General features: G+C 36.4%; 2 protein-coding genes across 3 annotated transcripts; both read right to left on the minus strand.

The window, feature by feature from the left end:
• LOC103704561 lies at positions 1-3,873 on the minus strand. 2 transcript variants are annotated; one of them, XM_039115814.1, is made up of 2 exons: positions 3,281-3,873; positions 1-500 (listed from the first exon to the last, which is right to left on the minus strand). In XM_039115814.1, the coding sequence occupies exons 1-2, from the start codon at positions 3,564-3,566 to the stop codon at positions 262-264; spliced, it is 525 nt and encodes a 174-aa protein (XP_038971742.1). In that variant the 5' UTR covers positions 3,567-3,873; the 3' UTR covers positions 1-261. The 2 variants fall into 2 exon arrangements, with proteins under 2 accessions (XP_038971742.1, XP_008786135.2); XM_008787913.4 differs by having other exon boundaries at positions 50-497; positions 3,281-3,859.
• Positions 3,874-4,915: 1,042 nt separating this feature from the next.
• On the minus strand, positions 4,916-20,326 carry LOC103704562 (putative elongation factor TypA-like SVR3, chloroplastic). Its single transcript, XM_008787915.4, has 14 exons — positions 20,037-20,326; positions 18,530-18,639; positions 17,869-18,072; positions 15,977-16,153; positions 15,700-15,852; positions 13,674-13,763; positions 12,519-12,653; positions 12,271-12,387; positions 9,953-10,104; positions 9,781-9,865; positions 9,556-9,650; positions 8,668-8,833; positions 8,352-8,547; positions 4,916-5,371 (listed from the first exon to the last, which is right to left on the minus strand). Exons 1-14 carry the CDS (start codon positions 20,266-20,268, stop codon positions 5,241-5,243), a joined length of 2,043 nt encoding a protein of 680 aa, XP_008786137.2. The 5' UTR covers positions 20,269-20,326; the 3' UTR covers positions 4,916-5,240.
• Between the last annotated feature and the right edge of the window lie 41 nt (positions 20,327-20,367).

Below are 20,367 nucleotides of genomic sequence, written 5' to 3' on the forward strand. Positions count from 1 at the left end.
TGCAAATACCAGCTTAACATTATTGCATAAGCAATGTCTCAAACAGCAATTTCAGAACCATATTCTTTCAGGTTTTGTTCATTCAAAAATCAGTTGAATATTTTTGATAGACTGCACATTCCTCAACAAGGACTTAAATGTAGATCCACTGAAATAGATGAAAACTTTTGGCTTGATTTCATGACAGACTAGTAACTCAAAATTCTTACAGAATCAGAAACACTCCACATTAGTTCTTGCTAGAGGCTAATGTGGCTCACCTCATTGTGTTAACTGTGGCATTAGCTGCTCTGCTGGTTCTCTTAGAGGCACTCTTTCAATTTTTGAAGCTTGCTCATTGCCGTCAACCGATGGTTTTATGAATGCATTGAAAATTATATTGTTGAATATGGTAAGTATGACAAGCGCAACCGCAATATATGAAAGGTATGATCCAGAAATTTCAGGCATTTCATCAATCCTCATGCCGGTCATTCGATCTCTTTCCAGATTAAGATCTGCTATTTCATACATTGAAATTGCATAATATTAGGTAAACTGGCAGCAAAGGTGAACAAAATACACTAGAAGACAGGATTTTGAATTTATTTGGCAAGATGGCAGTATATCTTAAGATGAGCAAAGAAATATTTTTATTTTAATAAACGAACCAGTTACCTACCTAATTTCCTGCTATTCTGAATTTGCTAGGCCATATGTATTGTTACTGCAAGAATATTTTTTTTTTGATGGGAGAAGAAAAAAAGGTGTGGTCAGCCCCCTCCTTTTCACTCCAAGGTTCACTCCTGATGTGCCGATCTGATCAAAAGGCATTATCAGGTGGCAAAATTGGCTGGGGCCACGCTAGGGACATTTTAGATGATGCATGTTTTATAAGGTGAGCAGCACAACGAGAACATAAATCTCATGTAGAAGAGCTTGTTCAATTCCGCTATCTATTGCTCAGTGAAACCACAGGGCTCAGTATAACCAATGGGAAAGGAAAAGAAATGATCTTAAAATTTATTAGAAAATTTTCATTGGTTTTATTGGATATGTACAGAAAGAATGATGTGCAGAGACTGCAAATGCACTGCCCGAGAAAGTTCAGCACTAGTAGTGGTGAATGTGGATGATAGGAGGAAGAAGAAAATGGCAGACTAACAATTAGAGGGAAAGCAGAAAAATATATATGTACCAGAAAAATGATGTATCAGGCATTAGAAATAAGATCAACGAGGCCATTGGAGAATTTAAAAAGTAGGCGATAAAAACTTGGTGGTTGAATGTCAAGTTCAAAGGTTATCAATAAACAAATGTCCTACTTATAGGAACGGCAGTGAAGAATCGAGGCCAGAAGAGCTAGTATGGGAAAGTATGCTCTTGACAAGAAAATGAGGATCCACAATGAAGAAGCTTGGTAATGATATGGCCAACCGAAAAAAGAGATTTCTAATATTTGGGTGGACTAGGACTAGCATAGTTTGGAGGAATCACATTACTGAAATAGATCAACTAATTTAATTCAAGATCTGCCTCACTTTCAGTGCTTACTTGGCTTCGACCTGACAACTACAGAGACTGGTGAACCTCCTCTATTGCACAGGTTTTGGCACATATCCATTTTGTTTTGTTTTGTTATTCTGCTTATTTTGTGAAAAAAAAAGATGGATCCACTATTTGGTGCTTTGATCTTGTAAGATTATGTAATTCCACAGAGACATGGCCGCTTGGGTGTTAAGTGCACACAATACTGTCGATTTTCCAGATTTTACCCGCCCAACAAATAGATATGCACAAAGTCCCTAAGTTTAGATGAATTAATGTAAAACAATGAATAAAATAGGTTTTTTTTTCAGTTTTCTTCTTCTTTTCAGTTAAAAGCCTTGGACCTGGGCATTTAATGTATGTTAGGATACTTCAGATTATCACAGGGTACTCCATGCATCCCCATAATATCGAAATACACGAGAAACTCCACTTTGCCACTCCTTCCTCTCTCTCTCTCTATATCTATCCATCTATCTATCTATCTATCTTCTTTTTCCCTCGCTCTCATTGTCATTCAGGATCATGAAAGCTAATAAGAACTCTAAACAATTGTGGAAACCTAGATAGGCTTGCATGGTTTCTTCTTATAGATCTTCATTTTGTCCAAGTAAAGCAGCTCCAAACAAATAGGAACGCACTTCTTTCCAAATATAAGTCGTCAGTTTACCTATCATCATCTTATCTTATACCTTGTCCAATATTTAAATTTATCGATAAGTAGAAACTTTAAGCCATCATTAACTCATACAATGCTTTCTTGGGTTTCTGGTTCTTTAGAATATATGATCAAGCTGGCTAGAATTTGTTCCAAGTTGCATGCAAATAAAGGCAGCCCCCAGTTATTGACAATTCCATGACTTCCCACTAATCATCATCAATTAACACTGAGTTTCTTGAAATTTACTCACAATGCTTTGTACTACATGATAAACCAAGAAATGTTTTACTTAGATGCCTGAGTTGTACTTTCTATCTACCTTTTAGATAATGCAAACTTTTGTATTCCATATTTTATATATAACAAACATCAAACAATGATAATAGTAGCAGTAACCATGACAATGATGAAACCATAACCATAGCCATCAAGCATGTCCAACTACTTGTGGTCAGTCTTATGACTCCTCATTTGCCACAATTTCCTATTTAGGGCCATCCCTGAAGTAACAATAATGATATAAAATCATAAAATAATATAATATATATATGAACCATATAATATCAAATTCTATATCCCTAATATCATAATATCATCATCAAAATCATTGTTAGTTTTCTTTTTATACCATTAAGATTGCAAAATTTTATACTTTTTGTTTGGGAAAAAAAATATAGTTCTCAAGGAATTTGAGTACAGAATGTAACTCTGGGTTTATGTCTTGCTCATATTCTTCCTTCCCTCTTTTCCGATAAATTTCAGCCTTACAATTTAAATCATCCAATCCAATGTCCAAACTATCAAACCTTCCCCTCTCTGTACCATACAAGGATTACGGCATGAGCACTACTAAAAATCATATGGATGGACTATATGTAGCAAAAGAAAAAAAAATCCCAGAAAATTTTAAGAAAAGAGGGAGCAAAATAGAAAATTACCCTTCATTAAATACCCAACCAGCCAAGATAAGTAATAAGGAATTAAACTTCAAGAATTCAGCGTCATGAAGACTGACTTTGTTAATTTCATAAGGTAAGAAACGGAGGATGTAATTATGAAACAGAGAAAGAGTAGTTAAAATAAAATGAATACCGGAGAGGGAAGAGGAGGAGGGCCGCTTCTTCGGAAGGGATTCCCCCTGAGAGAGTGTCTGTAGCTGCTGGTCGAGCTTCTGAAGCGCTTCCCGGGCCTTCTCCCGGTCGATTTCGAACTGGCTTTCTTCTTTCTCTGCGGCACCACTCGGAGGAGGAGAAAACCTTCTTCTGCTCGATCTCCATGACAGACCGAGCCTTGTGGTGTGCTTACGGCGGCCAACATTGGCATCTAAACATGATGACAAGGCTGCGGGTTTGGAGTGGAAGAAGATGTTTGTCAGCATCGTGGAAGCAGCATCGATTACGCTTTGCAGCAGTTCATAGTTGGCGGCGCTGGCGCTGCTGGCCGACACCTCTGAGTGGATAACGGGTGAAATCTAATTAACTGTTAGTGTCTTTCCAAGATATGAAGGAGGGACGAGGTGGACTGAGTCGAAGGCTGGAACCAGATCTTTATCGACTGGAAGTAATCTTTTGGAATGGAACGTCCATCGTTTCATCCATCCGGTGGCAAGAAATAATACCATCCAAGCGAAGTCTTAAGATATTTTGCATTTCAGTGCTATTTTCTATCCGCATATCATTAGTCAAATGAGTTGATGGATTCAACCAACCTGGATCGAAATTGAGGCAGGTTAGCTATGATGACTGATAAGAAATAGAAGTTTTTATTAGCCGTATGTACCATGTGATGCTTACTGATTAAGTATCATGTATCTGAAAGAGGGTGCATGTATCTTTCAGCTAGCATACTTTTGCCTTCTAAATATCACCAAAATTCATGTTTCTTCGCCCATCCAACAATGCACAAGAATTCTCTCTTTATTGCGATTTTGCTCTCTTTCTGTGAAAGTATAAGCAACAAAAAATACCTAATCAGAATAGCTATAAAATTATTTTATTGGTTTAGATGATTGTTATTTTTCATTTCATTTACACAATTAGTATTGTGAACCGAGGATCGTTCCGATAGTCACACCTCTGTGTTTGGTAGTCAGGCTCCTCCTCCTGAGCTGAGCTCCTACTTCACAAACAACACCTTCTCTGGCTTTCTCATACTCTGCCTCCTATAAGCATTGCTAGGAAAAGATACAAGTATTTAGTTTGGGCAGATTATTTATAATTCCTAGGGAAGTCAGATGCTGGCAGGCATCTTTGGTTATATCAGTCGTTTGCAGCCAACAAGGAACATGGAGTCTTAAATCTTCACCCAATACCCTGGACATTATTCCAGTGGATCAACATCATTTAAACTGCTTAACCCAAAAAAGTGATGCCATACTGCTAACAAAAAAATATGGAAATGAAAATTTCTACTTCCCGTACAATTTTTCAAGCTCATGATTAATTTTCTCTGAGTGTCCTAATGAAAAATAATTTGATGACGGAAATTGACGCAAATGCCCATCTTTATACAAATTCCCAGTCGATGATCATAATTAGTTTATCAGCATTTTCTGTTCTTCTACCAATAGCCAATGCTTGCTTCAAGATGTAATCATTACTTGGTTAAAAAATGATATCAAAGGATTCAGAGGTGCTTTCTTATTGTTTGATTTGTATCACAAATATGATCATTGAAAGACAAACAGAGAGAGAGAGAGAGAGAGAGAGAGAGAGAGAGAGAGAGAGAGAGAGGGGAAAAACCCTAACATAGAGCATTTAACATAATTAAGAGCCCCCAAATCAGAGCATCGTTCTGAGGTTCTTAATAATTATATATACACCTTGACAACAAGGCACCAACCTTATTACAGTGAAGCTGTAAGTTATGGTAGATTTAAGGTAAGGCACCTGTGCATGTTGCTATGATGTTACAGTGGGCTGTAGAGGAGGACGTTTATATAGAATCTCAGCAGAGATTAAATTAGGATATAAATAGTGCCGCAGAAGGAATTGGTGTCAAACCAAATGTGCAGAAGTTCATAGCAGAGCAGCACAAACTATCAGACAAAACTTCACTTTCTCTTTGCAAACTTTGCATTTTTGCACATTCGGATACTTGAAGGAGTGACCTCTACCAATTCATCTTCTTGAATGTATTCGATGCAGTCATCCAAACTGTAACTTAAGGGTGTATCAAGGACCACTGCATAAAGATTAAAAAAAGAGAGATCAATTTAGCACAATTTTAGCATAGTAGACTGGTCTACCATGAGTTCTGGTACATGACAATAAATAAAAATATGCAATAAAATATATAGTTTTAAGCATCATATTTAATGTTTGTGGCTGGAGAACATATTTAAGTTGATATTTGATATATTAAGCATATGAATGAATACTGTGGCCAGCCTCTTCCATGTTGATTATAATATTTGCAGAATGATATCCAGTATCCCATCATTCATGATAACAGGCTCCAAAGCAGGCCAACAAACGAAGTTTAGATAGTTTGAGGATCCCTTGTAGAGAATCAATTGCTCAATGAACCACCAATTTGATCAAAACATTAATAAAAGCAAATTTGTTAGACAGTCAAAGCACAGGGTAACAAACCAAGAAATTCAGTTAATTGTTGGAGTTTGGTTGGTTGAGGGTGATTTCCAAGTTGAATTTCCAAAAGCAATGTCCTGATCACATTTCCAAGAGGGTGCCTATGGAGAATATTGCAATTACTGCAAATTATGAAGCAGGAATGCAAAGTTCAGAGACGCAGATCTATAAGAACTTCATGCACCACAAATTTAGAACACTTCACATGTATATTGGGCTTTGCAGTGGCTATGACAAGGCTTGAAATCCTGGTGCATACTGGTCCATCACGTCCATTCAGAATCATACCGTTAAGGTACCGACACTAGTATGCACCTTGTACCAATATTGTACAGAGATACAGTTTTAACCTCCATTTTGTTGTCCTGGCACCGAGAAGTGTGTCATCTGTCAGTACAATACAGTACCGTACCAGTAAGGTATGTACTTTAAACCTCGGCTATATCCAGGAAGAGTGTCAAGCTATCTCAAAATAAGAATGTGGTATAGTTCTGTTCTAGAATATTGAGAGCACATTGACATCAAAGGGTCCAAATGATCTATTTAGATGACCTAGGGGCATAATGGAGGTTGGTCAGCAAATGATCCATTTATGATTAGGCCAAATACAAACTTGTAGTCAAGTACTGTGAAATATATGAATAGCAATTTCTTTTATTTAGCTAGTATTAGGCCAAACCACTATCAAGAGCTTACTGAATCATTTATGCATTCTCCCTGAACTTTAAATTGGGAAGCAATAGTTTGTATTCTGACAACATCAAGCCTTGTCCCAACATTGATATTAGAAAAGGAGCTTGAAGAAAAGGTGTAAATCATTAAAAAACCTCGCATTGGAGGTTTGCATATGCAGATTGCTCTAAATTTTTGTAACAAAAGGTTTACTAGCGGGTATTGTAACTTCACTAAAGGATTTCTAGTAATGTGAAAAAGAAAGGAACAAGGTGTTTCCAAGTTTAATGCAGAAGCTCAATAGTGAATACAGCATTTTTCATGAGCAAACACAACACATAAAAGGTGGCTTTCACCTAATTTGCCAGAAATTAGAAGATAAAGTTGGCTACCCTTGTAAGGTCCAAGAATCAACTAGCCGTTACTTTTATCAAGTATCTTGGACATCCTCGAGACCAATCTATTACGTGTTCCAAGCTAGCCAATGTTAAATATATATGCTCCAGTATCTGAACAGTGCTGGAGAGTAAAGTTCATTAAAAGTTTACATATCTCCAAGTGTAAAATGGTTCTTAGGTAGGTCTTCTATTGTATCGCCATCGACTATATGCTTTTGGCCCTATTTCACTGGATTAAAATAATTTTAGCAGCCTTGTAAGTGGTTAGCTACTTAGCTCCCACTTAAGTTATGATCAATTATAATTTTTGTTTCTATTTTCCCTTCAACATGTGCATATGCCCGTAAACATTTTATAGTGATATTAATATTTTAATATGCATACATGTAGTCATAATTTATGAGTCATGTACATAAAACTACATGACCAGTACCATAAAATCCTTGTGTTGTTAAGGATCTAATTGGAAAAATCAACAGAGAATTTTGCCTGCTGTCCTAAATAACATTCAACAGCCAAACCGATAGAGTAAGCCATTCTCATATCATAGTGGATCTAATTATAAACAAAGAACTTGCAAAGGACTTGCATTTAGTTATTCTTCTATTCCATATAGTGACTGCAGATGACTTTTTGGTCACCACACGGGAACATAAAATTTGGCCCTCATACAAAAAATGAAATACAGAATGGTTCTGTGCTCACTATATGGAAACATGAAATTTGGGCCGTATGATAATCATAGAACTATAGAATGACTTATTATTAAATTTCATCTCTATACTTCAGAGTGACTATAAAATGGTTAGGCGATCATTGTACGAAAATATGAAATTTGGGCCTTAACATCAACAATGAACTCCAAAAGGACCTGCACTAAATTTTATTTTTTTTTGTTTCACATAGTGATCACAGAATGGTTCCCTTATTTCATATATAGACCTTGGAAGGGATCCATGGTCATTACATGGAAATATAAAATTTGGACCACTATATAATTAATATTTTACAAAGGGATCTGTCAATTTCATTTCCCCATGTTACATATGATGATTATTGAATGGTTATGTTCACTATATGGAAATACAAAAATTTGACCTTACTATAGTTAAAGAAACAAATAGGGACAGGTCATTAAATTTCATTTCCCAGGTCTCATATAGTAACTCCAAAATGATTCTATGATCACCATAGGAAACTTGTGTAATAAATGATAATTTTACAATAGCTCCCCTTCTAAGTATTGTCTTGTGCATCAAAGAATCCATGTGAACCTAAACATGTGACTGTGGAGAAGAATACAGAAGGTCAGTTATTCCTGGTGAGATCATGCTGTTACTTGATAGGCATCACTTATTCCCCGTAAAAGCTGGGTTAAGAAGAAACCAGCGAAAACAATAATACATGCAGATAAAGGTTAAGGTATGCACAAGTTTGGCATGTCTACAAGCACCAGAATTTACAAAGAAGTTTCTGAGTTGTAAGGTGAAAATGTTGGCCTACCTGTCTGTTCCTTGTTGGACCGCACATTTGTTGCAGCCTTCTTTTTGCACACATTAAGGGATAAATCACCAGGTCGTTGATGGATACCTACTATCTGACCTTTATATACTTCCGCACCAGGACCAACAAACATTTGGCCCCTTTCTTGTGCACTAAAAAGAGCATATGAAGTGGTAGTTCCATTTTCAAAAGCAACCTGAAATTTAATTTTCACTTGCTCAGATATTGATTTTTTTAAAAAAGCACATCATCTTTCAGCAATTTAATAATTAATGTACAAAAAGAATGCAACCTATTATCAGATAGTAGTGTTTACCAAGGACCCCTGATCACGTGTGCTGATATCACCAGCCCACGGTCCATAGCTATCAAATATCGTGTTGAGAACTGCTGTGCCCCGAGAAGCAGTTAGGACTGCATTTCTCAGTCCAAGAAGGCCACGTGTGGGAATCTTGTATTTAAGCAATGATGTTCCCTCCGACCTAATGAAAGCAAAGGACTGTAAGGATAACTCCTGAAGGTAGAGAATGGATAACGAACAAAATTTTGGAACACAAATCTTAACAAAAGATTAAAATTAATCGAACAGAAGGTAGATTCACATAATAAGTTAAATTTCAGTTTACTTCTTATAAATCTATTGGAATCCACTGGTTTCTAGGATTTATAGAAAAATAAGGTACAACGCCAACATGTAATGTTAAACCCTTTAACAAAATTCGAGTAGAAGTCAAGGAAACAATTCTCTGCATATCAAAATAAACCTCTATGAAGGTCAATCTGAAAACCAAAAGAGAGTTACTAGTTAGTACATTATTGTCTCCTAAGCCATCACATATTTTCCACTAATCATAAACTGATATTGCGCACTCAAAAAAAATCTATAATAGATATTTTCAGTTCATTATTTTTTTAATTAGATCTTACTTTGATTCAACAAGCAAATATTTTTATGAAAAATAATTAAATCATAATTTTTAATTGACTACGAATTTTGTAATAGCAAGAATAATAGAAAATTTTGAAACAAACGTTAGTAATTAAAATTATTAAATACAACACATATAATACAACATATAAGAGAAATAAGTTGTTTGAGCGAATAAATACATGGAACCATTATCAGTAACACAGACAGCAAGGATTTGGAAAATCTACCAAGATGGCATTTTAGAAAAAAACTAGATGAAGGTTGGATACAAACCCAACTCCTTGCATATCAAACATTAGCCCACGCCTTTTTCCTAGAAGTTCCACTACAGGTCCCATGTATACCTCTGGCACCTCCACAGTAGCAATCTGAATACAACACAGAATATGGGTATCACAAATTGTAATGAAGTTTTAATAACTTGTTGGAAGGCACATAGTGCATGTAACTTAGCAAGTTGGATTTTGGCTTTTTTGACCATTCTAAAGGAAAGTTTACCTCAAAAGGTTCCAGCAATTTATCATCTACCCTTTTATTTATGACCTTAGGTGGCCCCACCATAAACTCATATGCCTCTCTTCGCCTGGACAGATTTATGTAGAGCGAGTCATAACATGCGAGCCATAACATGTTCAAAAGGAACTTGTAAATTACACATCTATGCTCTTACATATTTTCAATCAAGATGGTAATATGCAGCGTGCCCCTCCCACTAACAATAAATGTGTCAGATGTTTCACCATCTTCTACTCTCATAGCCAAATTTCTCTCGAGCTCACGGTAGAGCCTATCTCGAAGATTTCGGCTTGTTACATATTTCCCCTGAGAAAAGTGAAACAAAACATCACCAGTTATTTGACAAGTAATGCAAGATACTTGAGAAACAAAATAGCACTTACACTGCAGTTACACCGATGGGAAACACACATGGACATGCCAGAAGGAAATTTTGGTCCAAGGAAACAAAGCAACTCATGAATGCAACTAATGTATGCACAAGAATAACTTCCTTATCCGAACATCAGCCAATCCCACTTGAAAACCGGACATGTAGACAGTAATATACAAATTGCAGCATTCAAAAGTTGCACATGCAATACATGGGCATATGTCTCATGCATGCAGTTATTGACCTGCTCCAGCATGTATGGCTGAGCTAGTGGCGAGAGAAGAAAGCAACAAGTGGGCTGCATGTGCCACCAAAATTTTGATGAAGCGTATAGACTATTAAAGGAAAATGATCATGTAGAGAGATAAGGAATAGGTCAACATGCCACACATGTGACTGATGGTTCAATCAAGTGCAAGGGGATAAGCATGACGGCCTAACTAGCTGCCAATCTTATAAAATGCATAGACTGCAGAGTTCTAGTGAGAAAAAAATGATTGGTCTTTGTTGACAAGTGCAAAATGTTATCATACTTCGAAGGTCAAATGCATCTCGAGACAACATGTCAAAGGAAACAGAGATGATAAGACACATAACATTCACCAACTGGTTAAACAATGTGCTTACAAGGGTTCTAATTATCTGATCAAGTGGTTATTCCTATCACAAGAGTAAACCAACCGAAGGCTGCTTCATCCCAAGTGTTCGCCACAGCCAGTGGCAACATACAAGACCCATAGGCTTATTCATTCATATATCATTATTGGACCTCATGGATTTACTGCCTCATCATGACTACTTGAAACCTTTTACTCTTGGGCATAGAGAAATCTGTGTGCTCCTAGCATCATCTGATCAGAATATGCAACAAGCAGGAGCTAGAGCTAGAGATAAAGCACTGTGGAAAAAGAGTAACATTCTGTTAATTGGGCTTCCTGCAATAATGCTCACTCCTTGCTAACTGATAAGGTGACAACAGGAGATAGAAAGGTACTTGGAAAGAAAATGAACTCATATTGGGGCAAGATTTACATCCGTAAGCCTTGTTGTTCAAGAGGCTACAATTACAAAACGGACATCTGTAAGCCTTGTTGATCATCTAGAGCCATCTCTCCAGAAGCTCAAGCAAGACCACAGCATCACCGGAAGCCAGTGAATGCAGCTGAGGGGATTCATTAAAATGGGAAAGATTAAGCAGCAATGTTATCAAGGCTTCCTTTAGTCGCAGGAGGAAGTCACTTTTTTCACCACAAGTCACTTGTAATGTTAGTTGAAACAGGTCAATTTTGGATGAATTCGCAACGCAGATCAGATGGTTCAGTCAATAGACCAGAAATGCAGATATAGATTATACTTGAGAGCTTTATAGGTAGCTTTTCTAGTTATTCACATTCCTATAAAATACTTCGACTTGCCACAATAGGTTAAATTAAAATCTTAACACTCACTTCTACAAATTTGACATATCCAGGACAAATACTTCGCACTTGAATATTGGCATTGACACTTTGTGGATACTTTTTATCCATGTCTTAACCTATGAGCTTCTCTCTTTCAAGAGATATTTACACAATTATTATTCCATCTAACCTCCTCGCCTAGATGCCACACCAGTTATGAACTGGTTTCAACTACAATTCCTAACCCTCATGAACTTTCTAGTGGTACTATTAACTACTGCCAACATTACTGAATGCAATCAATTCAGATAATATTTGTTCAAATATTGTTAATAATTGAACTAGTTTTTAAATGCCATTCCTTAACTTATATAGTATGTCATTTTACGCAAATACTTCTAAAGTTGTTCCTTTTCTTATTAACCTTCAGGATCACTCTTCCAGCTACTGCACCCAAATCTACCCCTGCATCGAGTCTCCATTTTGGGCAAATATAGAACATTTAGTCAACAAGAAGGCATGATACTCATATAAGGAGCATCCAAATCATTACTGACAAAACTGATCATATAACCATGCCAAATATTTTGCATTTGCAAGATATATATAACAACTGTCTTTTATCAACTATTTGTATCTGTGCACGTGTTTTAAATGTTATACTAATTACATTCAAGATTTCCCAGTGAAGAGCCACACCTCTCGACCAACAAAAGGTGAAGTATTGATAGAGAATGACATTCTCACTGTTGGCTCTTCCACTTTAATGGCAGGTAATGCCTTCCCAGAATTTTTATCAGCTATAGTCTCCCCAATCTGCAGATGAAGACAAATAAAACAAAGTACTTCTCATCAAGAAATTTAGTTCCCAGCTTGAAAATTCCATATGTGGCTCTTAAAACAATACTTGCATTTAATTGAAGAAAGGCAAATCTAAAGATGCTAACCATTATGTCACTAATACCGCATACAGCACAGATATCACCAGCCTCCACATTTTCAGCCGGAACTCTGGTGAAGTTTTCGTACACAAAAAGTTCACTAATTTTTGCGAGTCTACATGTTTCATCTGATGTGCATACCTGCAAAAGAAAGTTGTATAAAGGAAAATTTTATAAAAATTAATACCAAGAACACTTAAAACAATCACCATCAAGTAACTTGCATTTATTCCTACTTCCATATAGCATGTCTTTAAGTGATGCCCTGTAAGTGCTATAGGATTTAACAGAAGTGCTTGATGATAATCACTCAGCTGTATATATAAGTATCCAAAGATTTAATATGAACTTCTATGTTTGGCAACTACCATAGTAATACTACAACAAATGATTATCTCATGCACACTTACTCGAGTGCAAGGGCAAGAAATGGTCTCATGCAAACCATAGTCCATATGTACATCAAAGAAATCACCTTACCTCAAGATCTGCATTAGAAAATTGTTGCTTTAAGTTGTGCTAGACTGAACCTATCTACCAAAACTATTTAGGAACAAACCCAAAAATTCCGTGATTGTAACCTTGTAATAATTTTTAATCACCTATCAAAAAGAAGCCATCTTTCACACTAGAAAGTTCAGAATAGGATATAATAAGATGGAAGAAGAACTATGAAAAAATTTATCCAAATCATGTCTAGTCCAGATATAGCAAGGGGCATTGCTTGGTGCAATGGTAAAGGCTTAGGTTGACAAGCATAGTGGCGCAAATTCAAATCCTGGGGTAGCCACTTTGTGCAAAAAAATGACAAAGGTTAGTTCTGTTCCCAGTCCACCCCCCAGAACTCCGGATTGCCTGGATCATAACTAGGTAATGGTCTTTTTTATGTTTAGTCCATATCAAGCCCATATCCATTCCATGTCAAGTAACAAAACAGCTTTTGTACGATAGGCAGATGCATACAAAATGTATCTAAGACATAGAGGGCCATATTCAAGGTGTGTCCATACTGACATATCAAACATTGGCACCACAGTTCCTCTAAGGTGGCAGTCATGCTTTAATTGTAACAAATATCAATTTCACATAACTAATAGATGATTATAGCTTGTCTGGAATATGGTTCTGAATAATCAGATAAAACAATTGAAATATCTTCACCTTCACTTCCACTCCTCGCTGCAACATTCCAGCATGCAATCGTCCAATTGCTATTCTCCCTTTATGCTCATCATATTCAATATTTGTTACCTGTAGTTTGTAGAAGTGAAAAATTAACAAATACTTCTGGATCTATGAGCAGAGACATGAATAGAAAACCAAAATAAAATCCATTCACTAATACTTTCTGTCAAATGACTGTGAATGGTGTTCTTCCAGACCATTACAATTGCAAGCACTCCTAAGCTAATAAAAGATGTCATTTCTCAAGCTTGTCATGAAATGTATAAGCTTAACCATACAAATGACGAATAGCAACAAAGAGATTAAACTATCGATATTGTTTCTTACAGGGTTTTACAAAATGATGTAACTCCTAAAGCAATCTAAGCCAATGACTTATAAACATGGCTACCATCTGAAACAAAAGGAACAATAAGAAGACCAATATATCCCCTTATCATAAGTTTGAACAATTGCAAAAACTTGGTCAAGTTTTTATTCTTTGCTGTATTTAACACTCATATAATCTTTTGCTTGTCAAGCTACCAGACAAGTCATGTAATAATGATAAAATAGATTCAAAAGTCATACATTACAAAAGTGAATTTGACAACAACTAGCGGTCACACCCATCCACCAAACAATGGGAGGTTCCACATTAGAGTTTTGAATCATGTATCCCCTCCCCGAGTAATAGGAAATGGATAACCAAACCATAATGTACGTCTCCCTCCCTTTCCCTCGAAAAAAAAAGAAACGAAGGTTGTATGTTGCACACATCTAAAATGAAACTATATTCAGTTTCTTTATAAAAAAAATTGAAAACGAAATTCAATCTCAAAAGAAATCCTGATGCTACTGCCTCTTTATTCAAAATTTGGACAACTCCATGCTGGCCTTAGACGGCTAGGTTAAAACCATTTCAAATAAAATCAAGGTAGACAAGAATTTCTGCACCTGTATGAGAGCACTTGTCACTAATAATAAATTTAGAAAATAATAAATACATCATAGTATTCATGCCAGAAATATTTTTAAAAAGAAAATTTCCAGTATGTGGCATCAACATGGCGCAAAAGTAAAACAAAATTCTGTCAACTAAAGAAACTCATGAAAATGACTGTTCAGAACAACCAAAATGATGTAACTCCTAAAGGAATCTAAGCCAATGACTCATAAACATGTCTACCATCTAAAACAAAAGGAATAATAAAAAGACCAATATATCCCTTTATCATAAGTTTGAACAATTGCAAAAACTCGGTCAAGTTTTTATTCTTTGCTGTATTTAACGCTCAAATAATCTTTTGCTTGTCAAGCTACCAGACAAGTCATGTAATAATGATAAAATAGATTCAAAAGTCATACATTACAGAAGTGAATTTGGCAACAACTAGTGGTCACACCCATCCACCAAACAATGGGAGGTTCCGCATTAGAGTTTTGAATCATGTATCCCCTCCCCGAGTAATAGGAGATGGATAACCAAACCTCAATGTACGTCTCCCTCCCTTTCCCTCAGAAAAAAAAAAAATGAAACGAAGGTTGTATGTTGCACACATCTAAAATTCAACTATAGTTTTTTTTAAAAAAAAATTGAAAACGAAATTCAATCTCAAAAGAAATCCTGATGTTACTGCCTCTTTATTCAAAATTTGGACAACTCAATGCTGGCCTTAGACGGCTAGGTTAAAACCATTTCAAATAAAATCAAGGTAGACAAGAATTTCTGCACCTGTAGTGAGACCACTTGTCACTAATAATAAATTTAGAAAATAATAAATACACCATAGTATTCATGCCAGAAATATTTTGAAAAGAAAATTTCCAGTATGTGGCATCAACATGGCGCAAAAGTAAAACAAAATTCCGTCAACTAAAGAAACTCACGAAAATGACCGTTCAGAACAACCAAAATGCTATTATGCCTGAACAAAAAACAACGAGAATCAAAAGATGATTAAACCCAAGAAAAACATTCAACAAACAAGTTCATGTAAATAAATAAATAACAACCACTGACAAGCATCTGCAATGCACCGTCTTTATTAATACTGGGCTCTGGTATGCATCTAAGAATAGCCTCAAAAAGAGGTCCAAGATCATCCGCCAGATTGTCTGGAGAAAGTCCTGCCTTCCCTTTGATGCCACTTGCATAAATCACTTGGAAATCACACTGCATGCATCAAGAAAATAGTTAAGATGTCTCGACTATAAAGCAAATACTCTATTATGATTTTCCATTTTACACTCTAAAAGCTAAAGAAGGCATCAATTGAAGGATAAATTGGCAGCTTTACCTGTTCATCTGTTGCATTTAATTCGATAAAAAGTTCGAATGTGGAATTGATCACAAAATCTGGACGAGCTGAAGGTCTGTCAATCTTATTCACAACAACAACAACAGCATGACCATATTCTAAGGCTTTCTTTAGAACAAATCTCGTCTGTGGCATTGGTCCCTCCACAGAATCTACCTACAAAAAGAGCATCACTCCAGATGACAACTGACATAACAAATCAGAAATCAAAGTGCCAAAATGTGGTAAACATTGAAATTAAGCATGCCCGAATTTGATAACCATCAAAAGCATTTTCACGAAGCAATGAAAGCACAATATACTCAATGTGCCAATGCCCTTGCGATGGGGATCATGATGGATTTTGAGTCTCCAAAAAGCGCGCAAAGAAACATCCAAGCCTTTGGATTAACTTGGATGAATTGGCACCATCATGAATATCATCAAGCATTATTGGAGTTTTTGTCAAGTTTTGCATCTTAGTGTCATTTGTTTTTTTATCTTATTTATATTTTATCCATGTTTTGTTTAGTACAGTTTTAAAAAGACTGAATGAAAGTGACTAGTTTAGTCAAATGTTTTATTAGAGTCAAGAGGGAATTTTAGAAATTAAATAAGGGGCGGGTTACTGTTCATGGTACTGTAGGGTGGAAGTAATGCTACAGTACCATACCTTGTTAAGGCTTCTTTACTTTAAGGATTTTCATGAGCATTGTATGCAGAATTTTTCATCAATGAAATCAAAGTTCTCTTTCTTTTTTCTCTACGTGTGAGGCATGGAAACATCCCTCTATCCTTGTTAGTGTCTCTCATAGCAGTCACTCTACACCCAGTCACCCATCAATCAACACCTACTTTGGGCCTTGATATATCTAAAATCTGACCCATGTGAGTCCAATAAGATCTGCAACTTCAGCAGACCTGTCAGCCCTCTTTCTTTTTAGAAAGTCTTGCAGTAAATCAGAAAATCCTAAACCTAGTCCTTGGAGTGCATCAATTCCTACTATAACTGAAAAGGTCTCGGATCTTGGGCTGTTGTACATGATTTACAAGCAGGAAAGGAAAGGACTGGATCTGGATGACAATTGCAGCGTATTCACCTAGGCGAACGAAGATCCATGGCTTTGCATCCTCCAAAGAATTCTGGTAACTTTGGACATTTCTGCTGCAAGATCATATGCTTTATTCATGAAAAGCTATTGTCTGAATCTGATTTCAGCAAGTGGCATTAGGCATCTATATCAAGCATCTTCTTTACATTATAATAGGTTGTAATTTTGAGTCCTAAACCTGATAGTTTCTTAATTTTAATTTCAGATTGCTGTTTAGTGTTGCACAGATATCACACTTTCAGATATTTACATCCATAGAATTTAAGTTTTCATAAGTTTGGGTTAGGGTTTCTTACATTTGTAGCATCAATTATTAGCTTCCTAGGATTGTCCTGCATCACCTTGATATGATGGCTTCATCTGGTATATGCATGGATATAAAGTGATTATTTTAAACTAACAAAGAAAATTCTTTCTGCAGTCAAGATTAACGTATTCCACCCACTATTCAACACCTAGGATGACCATACTCTAATGACAAAGATTGCTGTCATAAATGCTCAACACTGGAAAATGATCTTTTAAGTTGCAAGAGTTTGAATCTAAAATGAAAGTTCCAAGAAAAGTTTGAAAGAATATCCAGTTGTTTCAGTTGCTTTGCTTGTTTATTCTGAAGTCTTGACTACAATAAGTAGCATCCTAAAGTCAAACAAATAATACACAAATTAAGTCAATATTCCATAGCAATGAAGCATCAAAAGACAAGTATAACTGGGATGCTACCGCCCAGTAAACTCTGTCAGTTTGAGAATCATGAAAGTCATTCTTTGCATCTAGTACCACTAGAAGAACTCCTTCCACCATGTTGAGGACACGCTCCACTTCCCCGCCAAAGTCAGAATGACCTGGAGTATCGATGATATTTATCTTAGTGCCCTTGTAGGATATTGATGTATTTTTGCTGAGTATCGTAATTCCCCTCTCTCTTTCCAGATCATTAGAATCCATTATCCTCTCTTGTACAACTTGGTTATCACGAAAAACCTGGAAAAGAAAAAGGAGAAGATTTAGTAGTCAACATTGAAGGAATTTGATGGAGTTGACAGTTCAGGCCAGTCAAGGGTGTGTGCACGCGCGTGAATTTACTAATTAAACACCATGTTGGTTTTGTCACATTTCCTGCACCAATTCTGGAAGGTAATGAAGCATTGTTGTTTGCAATGCCTTTGGGCACCAGCAATTTTTTGGCTATACATGTTCTGAAAAGATCAAATTCTTTGCATATACTATTGAAGGTTAGTTCATTTTATCAATATGATGATAGTTTATTTCTAAATTTACAAATAATGGAACAGATATCATCCTCATAAAGTTAAAGGGAAAGCAGAAAGACCCTTAAACAACAAAATGTATCTTGATGGCCCAATGCAAAAAGTTCAATAAGCATCAAATGACAAAGTTAACTGAAGATGCAACTAGTGGTTGCACACTTTGATGCTACCTTCGCTTGCTTCAACATTGCATCCACCAAAGTTGTTTTCCCATGATCTACATGAGCAACAATCGCTATGTTCCGTACATCTCTTCTTGTCATTAACTTCTTTTTCCCTACTGCACCAACAAATCACATAGGTTACACTTACAAATTGCCCAGTATATAGAACAGAATATCCAAGTTATTGCAAAAAAACATCTTTTCCACACCACTATACATAAATCAAAGCCAACTGGACTCCACTTTTCATTGTGATAAGAACTTATGTAAACGGAAAGGCATTATAGTACAGCATGACAAAACAAATGGTCAAACTGAAACTGAATAAACAAACAAAGTCGTGTGATCTTCATGCTAGAAATCTCAGGGTGACAATATTTCTCAGCTTTGTAAAGGACAAGCATGCAAGCTTAGTGCTTGAGATACATCCTTTGAGGAACAATTGAAGAGAAAAATTCAAGTATACAAGTACATGAATCATGATAAATTCATTGATGTAAGTTCTGGGAATAGAGTTCCAGAAGAAAAAAAATGTAGCAACATGGCAGGACAAATTCGTATTCTGGAGGGGGTGACCACGATAGAGTGATATACAGAGTTTAGCATCTAATCTTATTCCTATTTAACTTGGTTTTGCTACTGCAGAAAACCTACAGACCAATGACCTAAAATCTGAATATTTTTTTCCCCATCAATCATAATGAACCAAAGTCCAAACAGTTTAGGTACCTTTTTTGAAGAAATAATAGTCAGTTCCCTAGTTTGAAGGTTGTGCAAATTAAATATCACTAATTGAGGAAAGGTGAAAAAGTGGTAGTACTTTTTCTTTGTTTCTTTTTGTTTCCTCTTTTTCTTTGAATGGTGGTCCTCTCATACTCTAGCAGCAGAGCGTGAGTTCTGAGATTGGGACATCTCTGCTGGCATCAGCAAAGAACTTTATAGGTAGCTCAGTCACGCTGGCCAATTCCATAACACGGGGAGTGAGAGGGGAGCTTGAAATTGGAGAGGTGAAAGAAAAAGATTGTCAGGGATGAGGATGATGCAAACCTTCTCCAAGAATATATCTCTTGGTAACAAAATATATAACTGATAACAACACAAACAAACAAAAATATTTAATAAGACGCTTAAGATATCGCTCTGCATTCAGTCTTTCCATCCAAGAATTACTTCTAATCGTCTATTCATTTTGTTGTCATAAAAAAATTATTCTTGAACCATTCTACCATAATTTTCCTGCAAAGAAGTTGGGAGAAATAAAGAAAGAAAACTCATGGCGACAAACACAACAAACGCCTATAACTGATGATTGTTACAACGTAATCAAACCAATATTCTTCAAGAAAAGGTTTAAGCTATCCATCTAAGAATCCCTTCTAATCATCTTTTTTATTTTATTTTTTAATAATTGATTCTTGAAATGACCTAAAGAAATTGGGAACAAGAAAGAAGCACAGGAGACAGAATTAGACAAACAAGAATCCCAACGATCCTCTAAAGGTTGGAAAAATACCAGAGGTGATTTCTGTTGTCGATGAAACCGAGCACCTGGTAGCTGTTCGACGCGAGGACCTCAACCGGATGGCGGGGTTCTTGCTACCTTTGATGGCTAAACCTAGGCACGGACTACCGCCAAAGATCTCCTTAGCGAGGCGGAGCGAAGGAGGAGCTTCTCGAGGGCTGAAGTTAGGGTTGTTTTGGGGGAGAAAGCTGAGAGGAGAGCGGAAGCCCACCGTCATCTCCATTGCTCGCTCGTTCGAAGCGGGCGGATTTGGCAAGCGTGAGGCTCTTATCGGCGGAGGCGTCGGAGGGAGACGCTACTTATAGGTTAAAGTTCAGCTATG

This window comes from Phoenix dactylifera, unplaced genomic scaffold (assembly GCF_009389715.1).
Source record: "Phoenix dactylifera cultivar Barhee BC4 unplaced genomic scaffold, palm_55x_up_171113_PBpolish2nd_filt_p 000007F, whole genome shotgun sequence".
Lineage (NCBI taxonomy): Eukaryota > Viridiplantae > Streptophyta > Magnoliopsida > Arecales > Arecaceae > Phoenix > Phoenix dactylifera.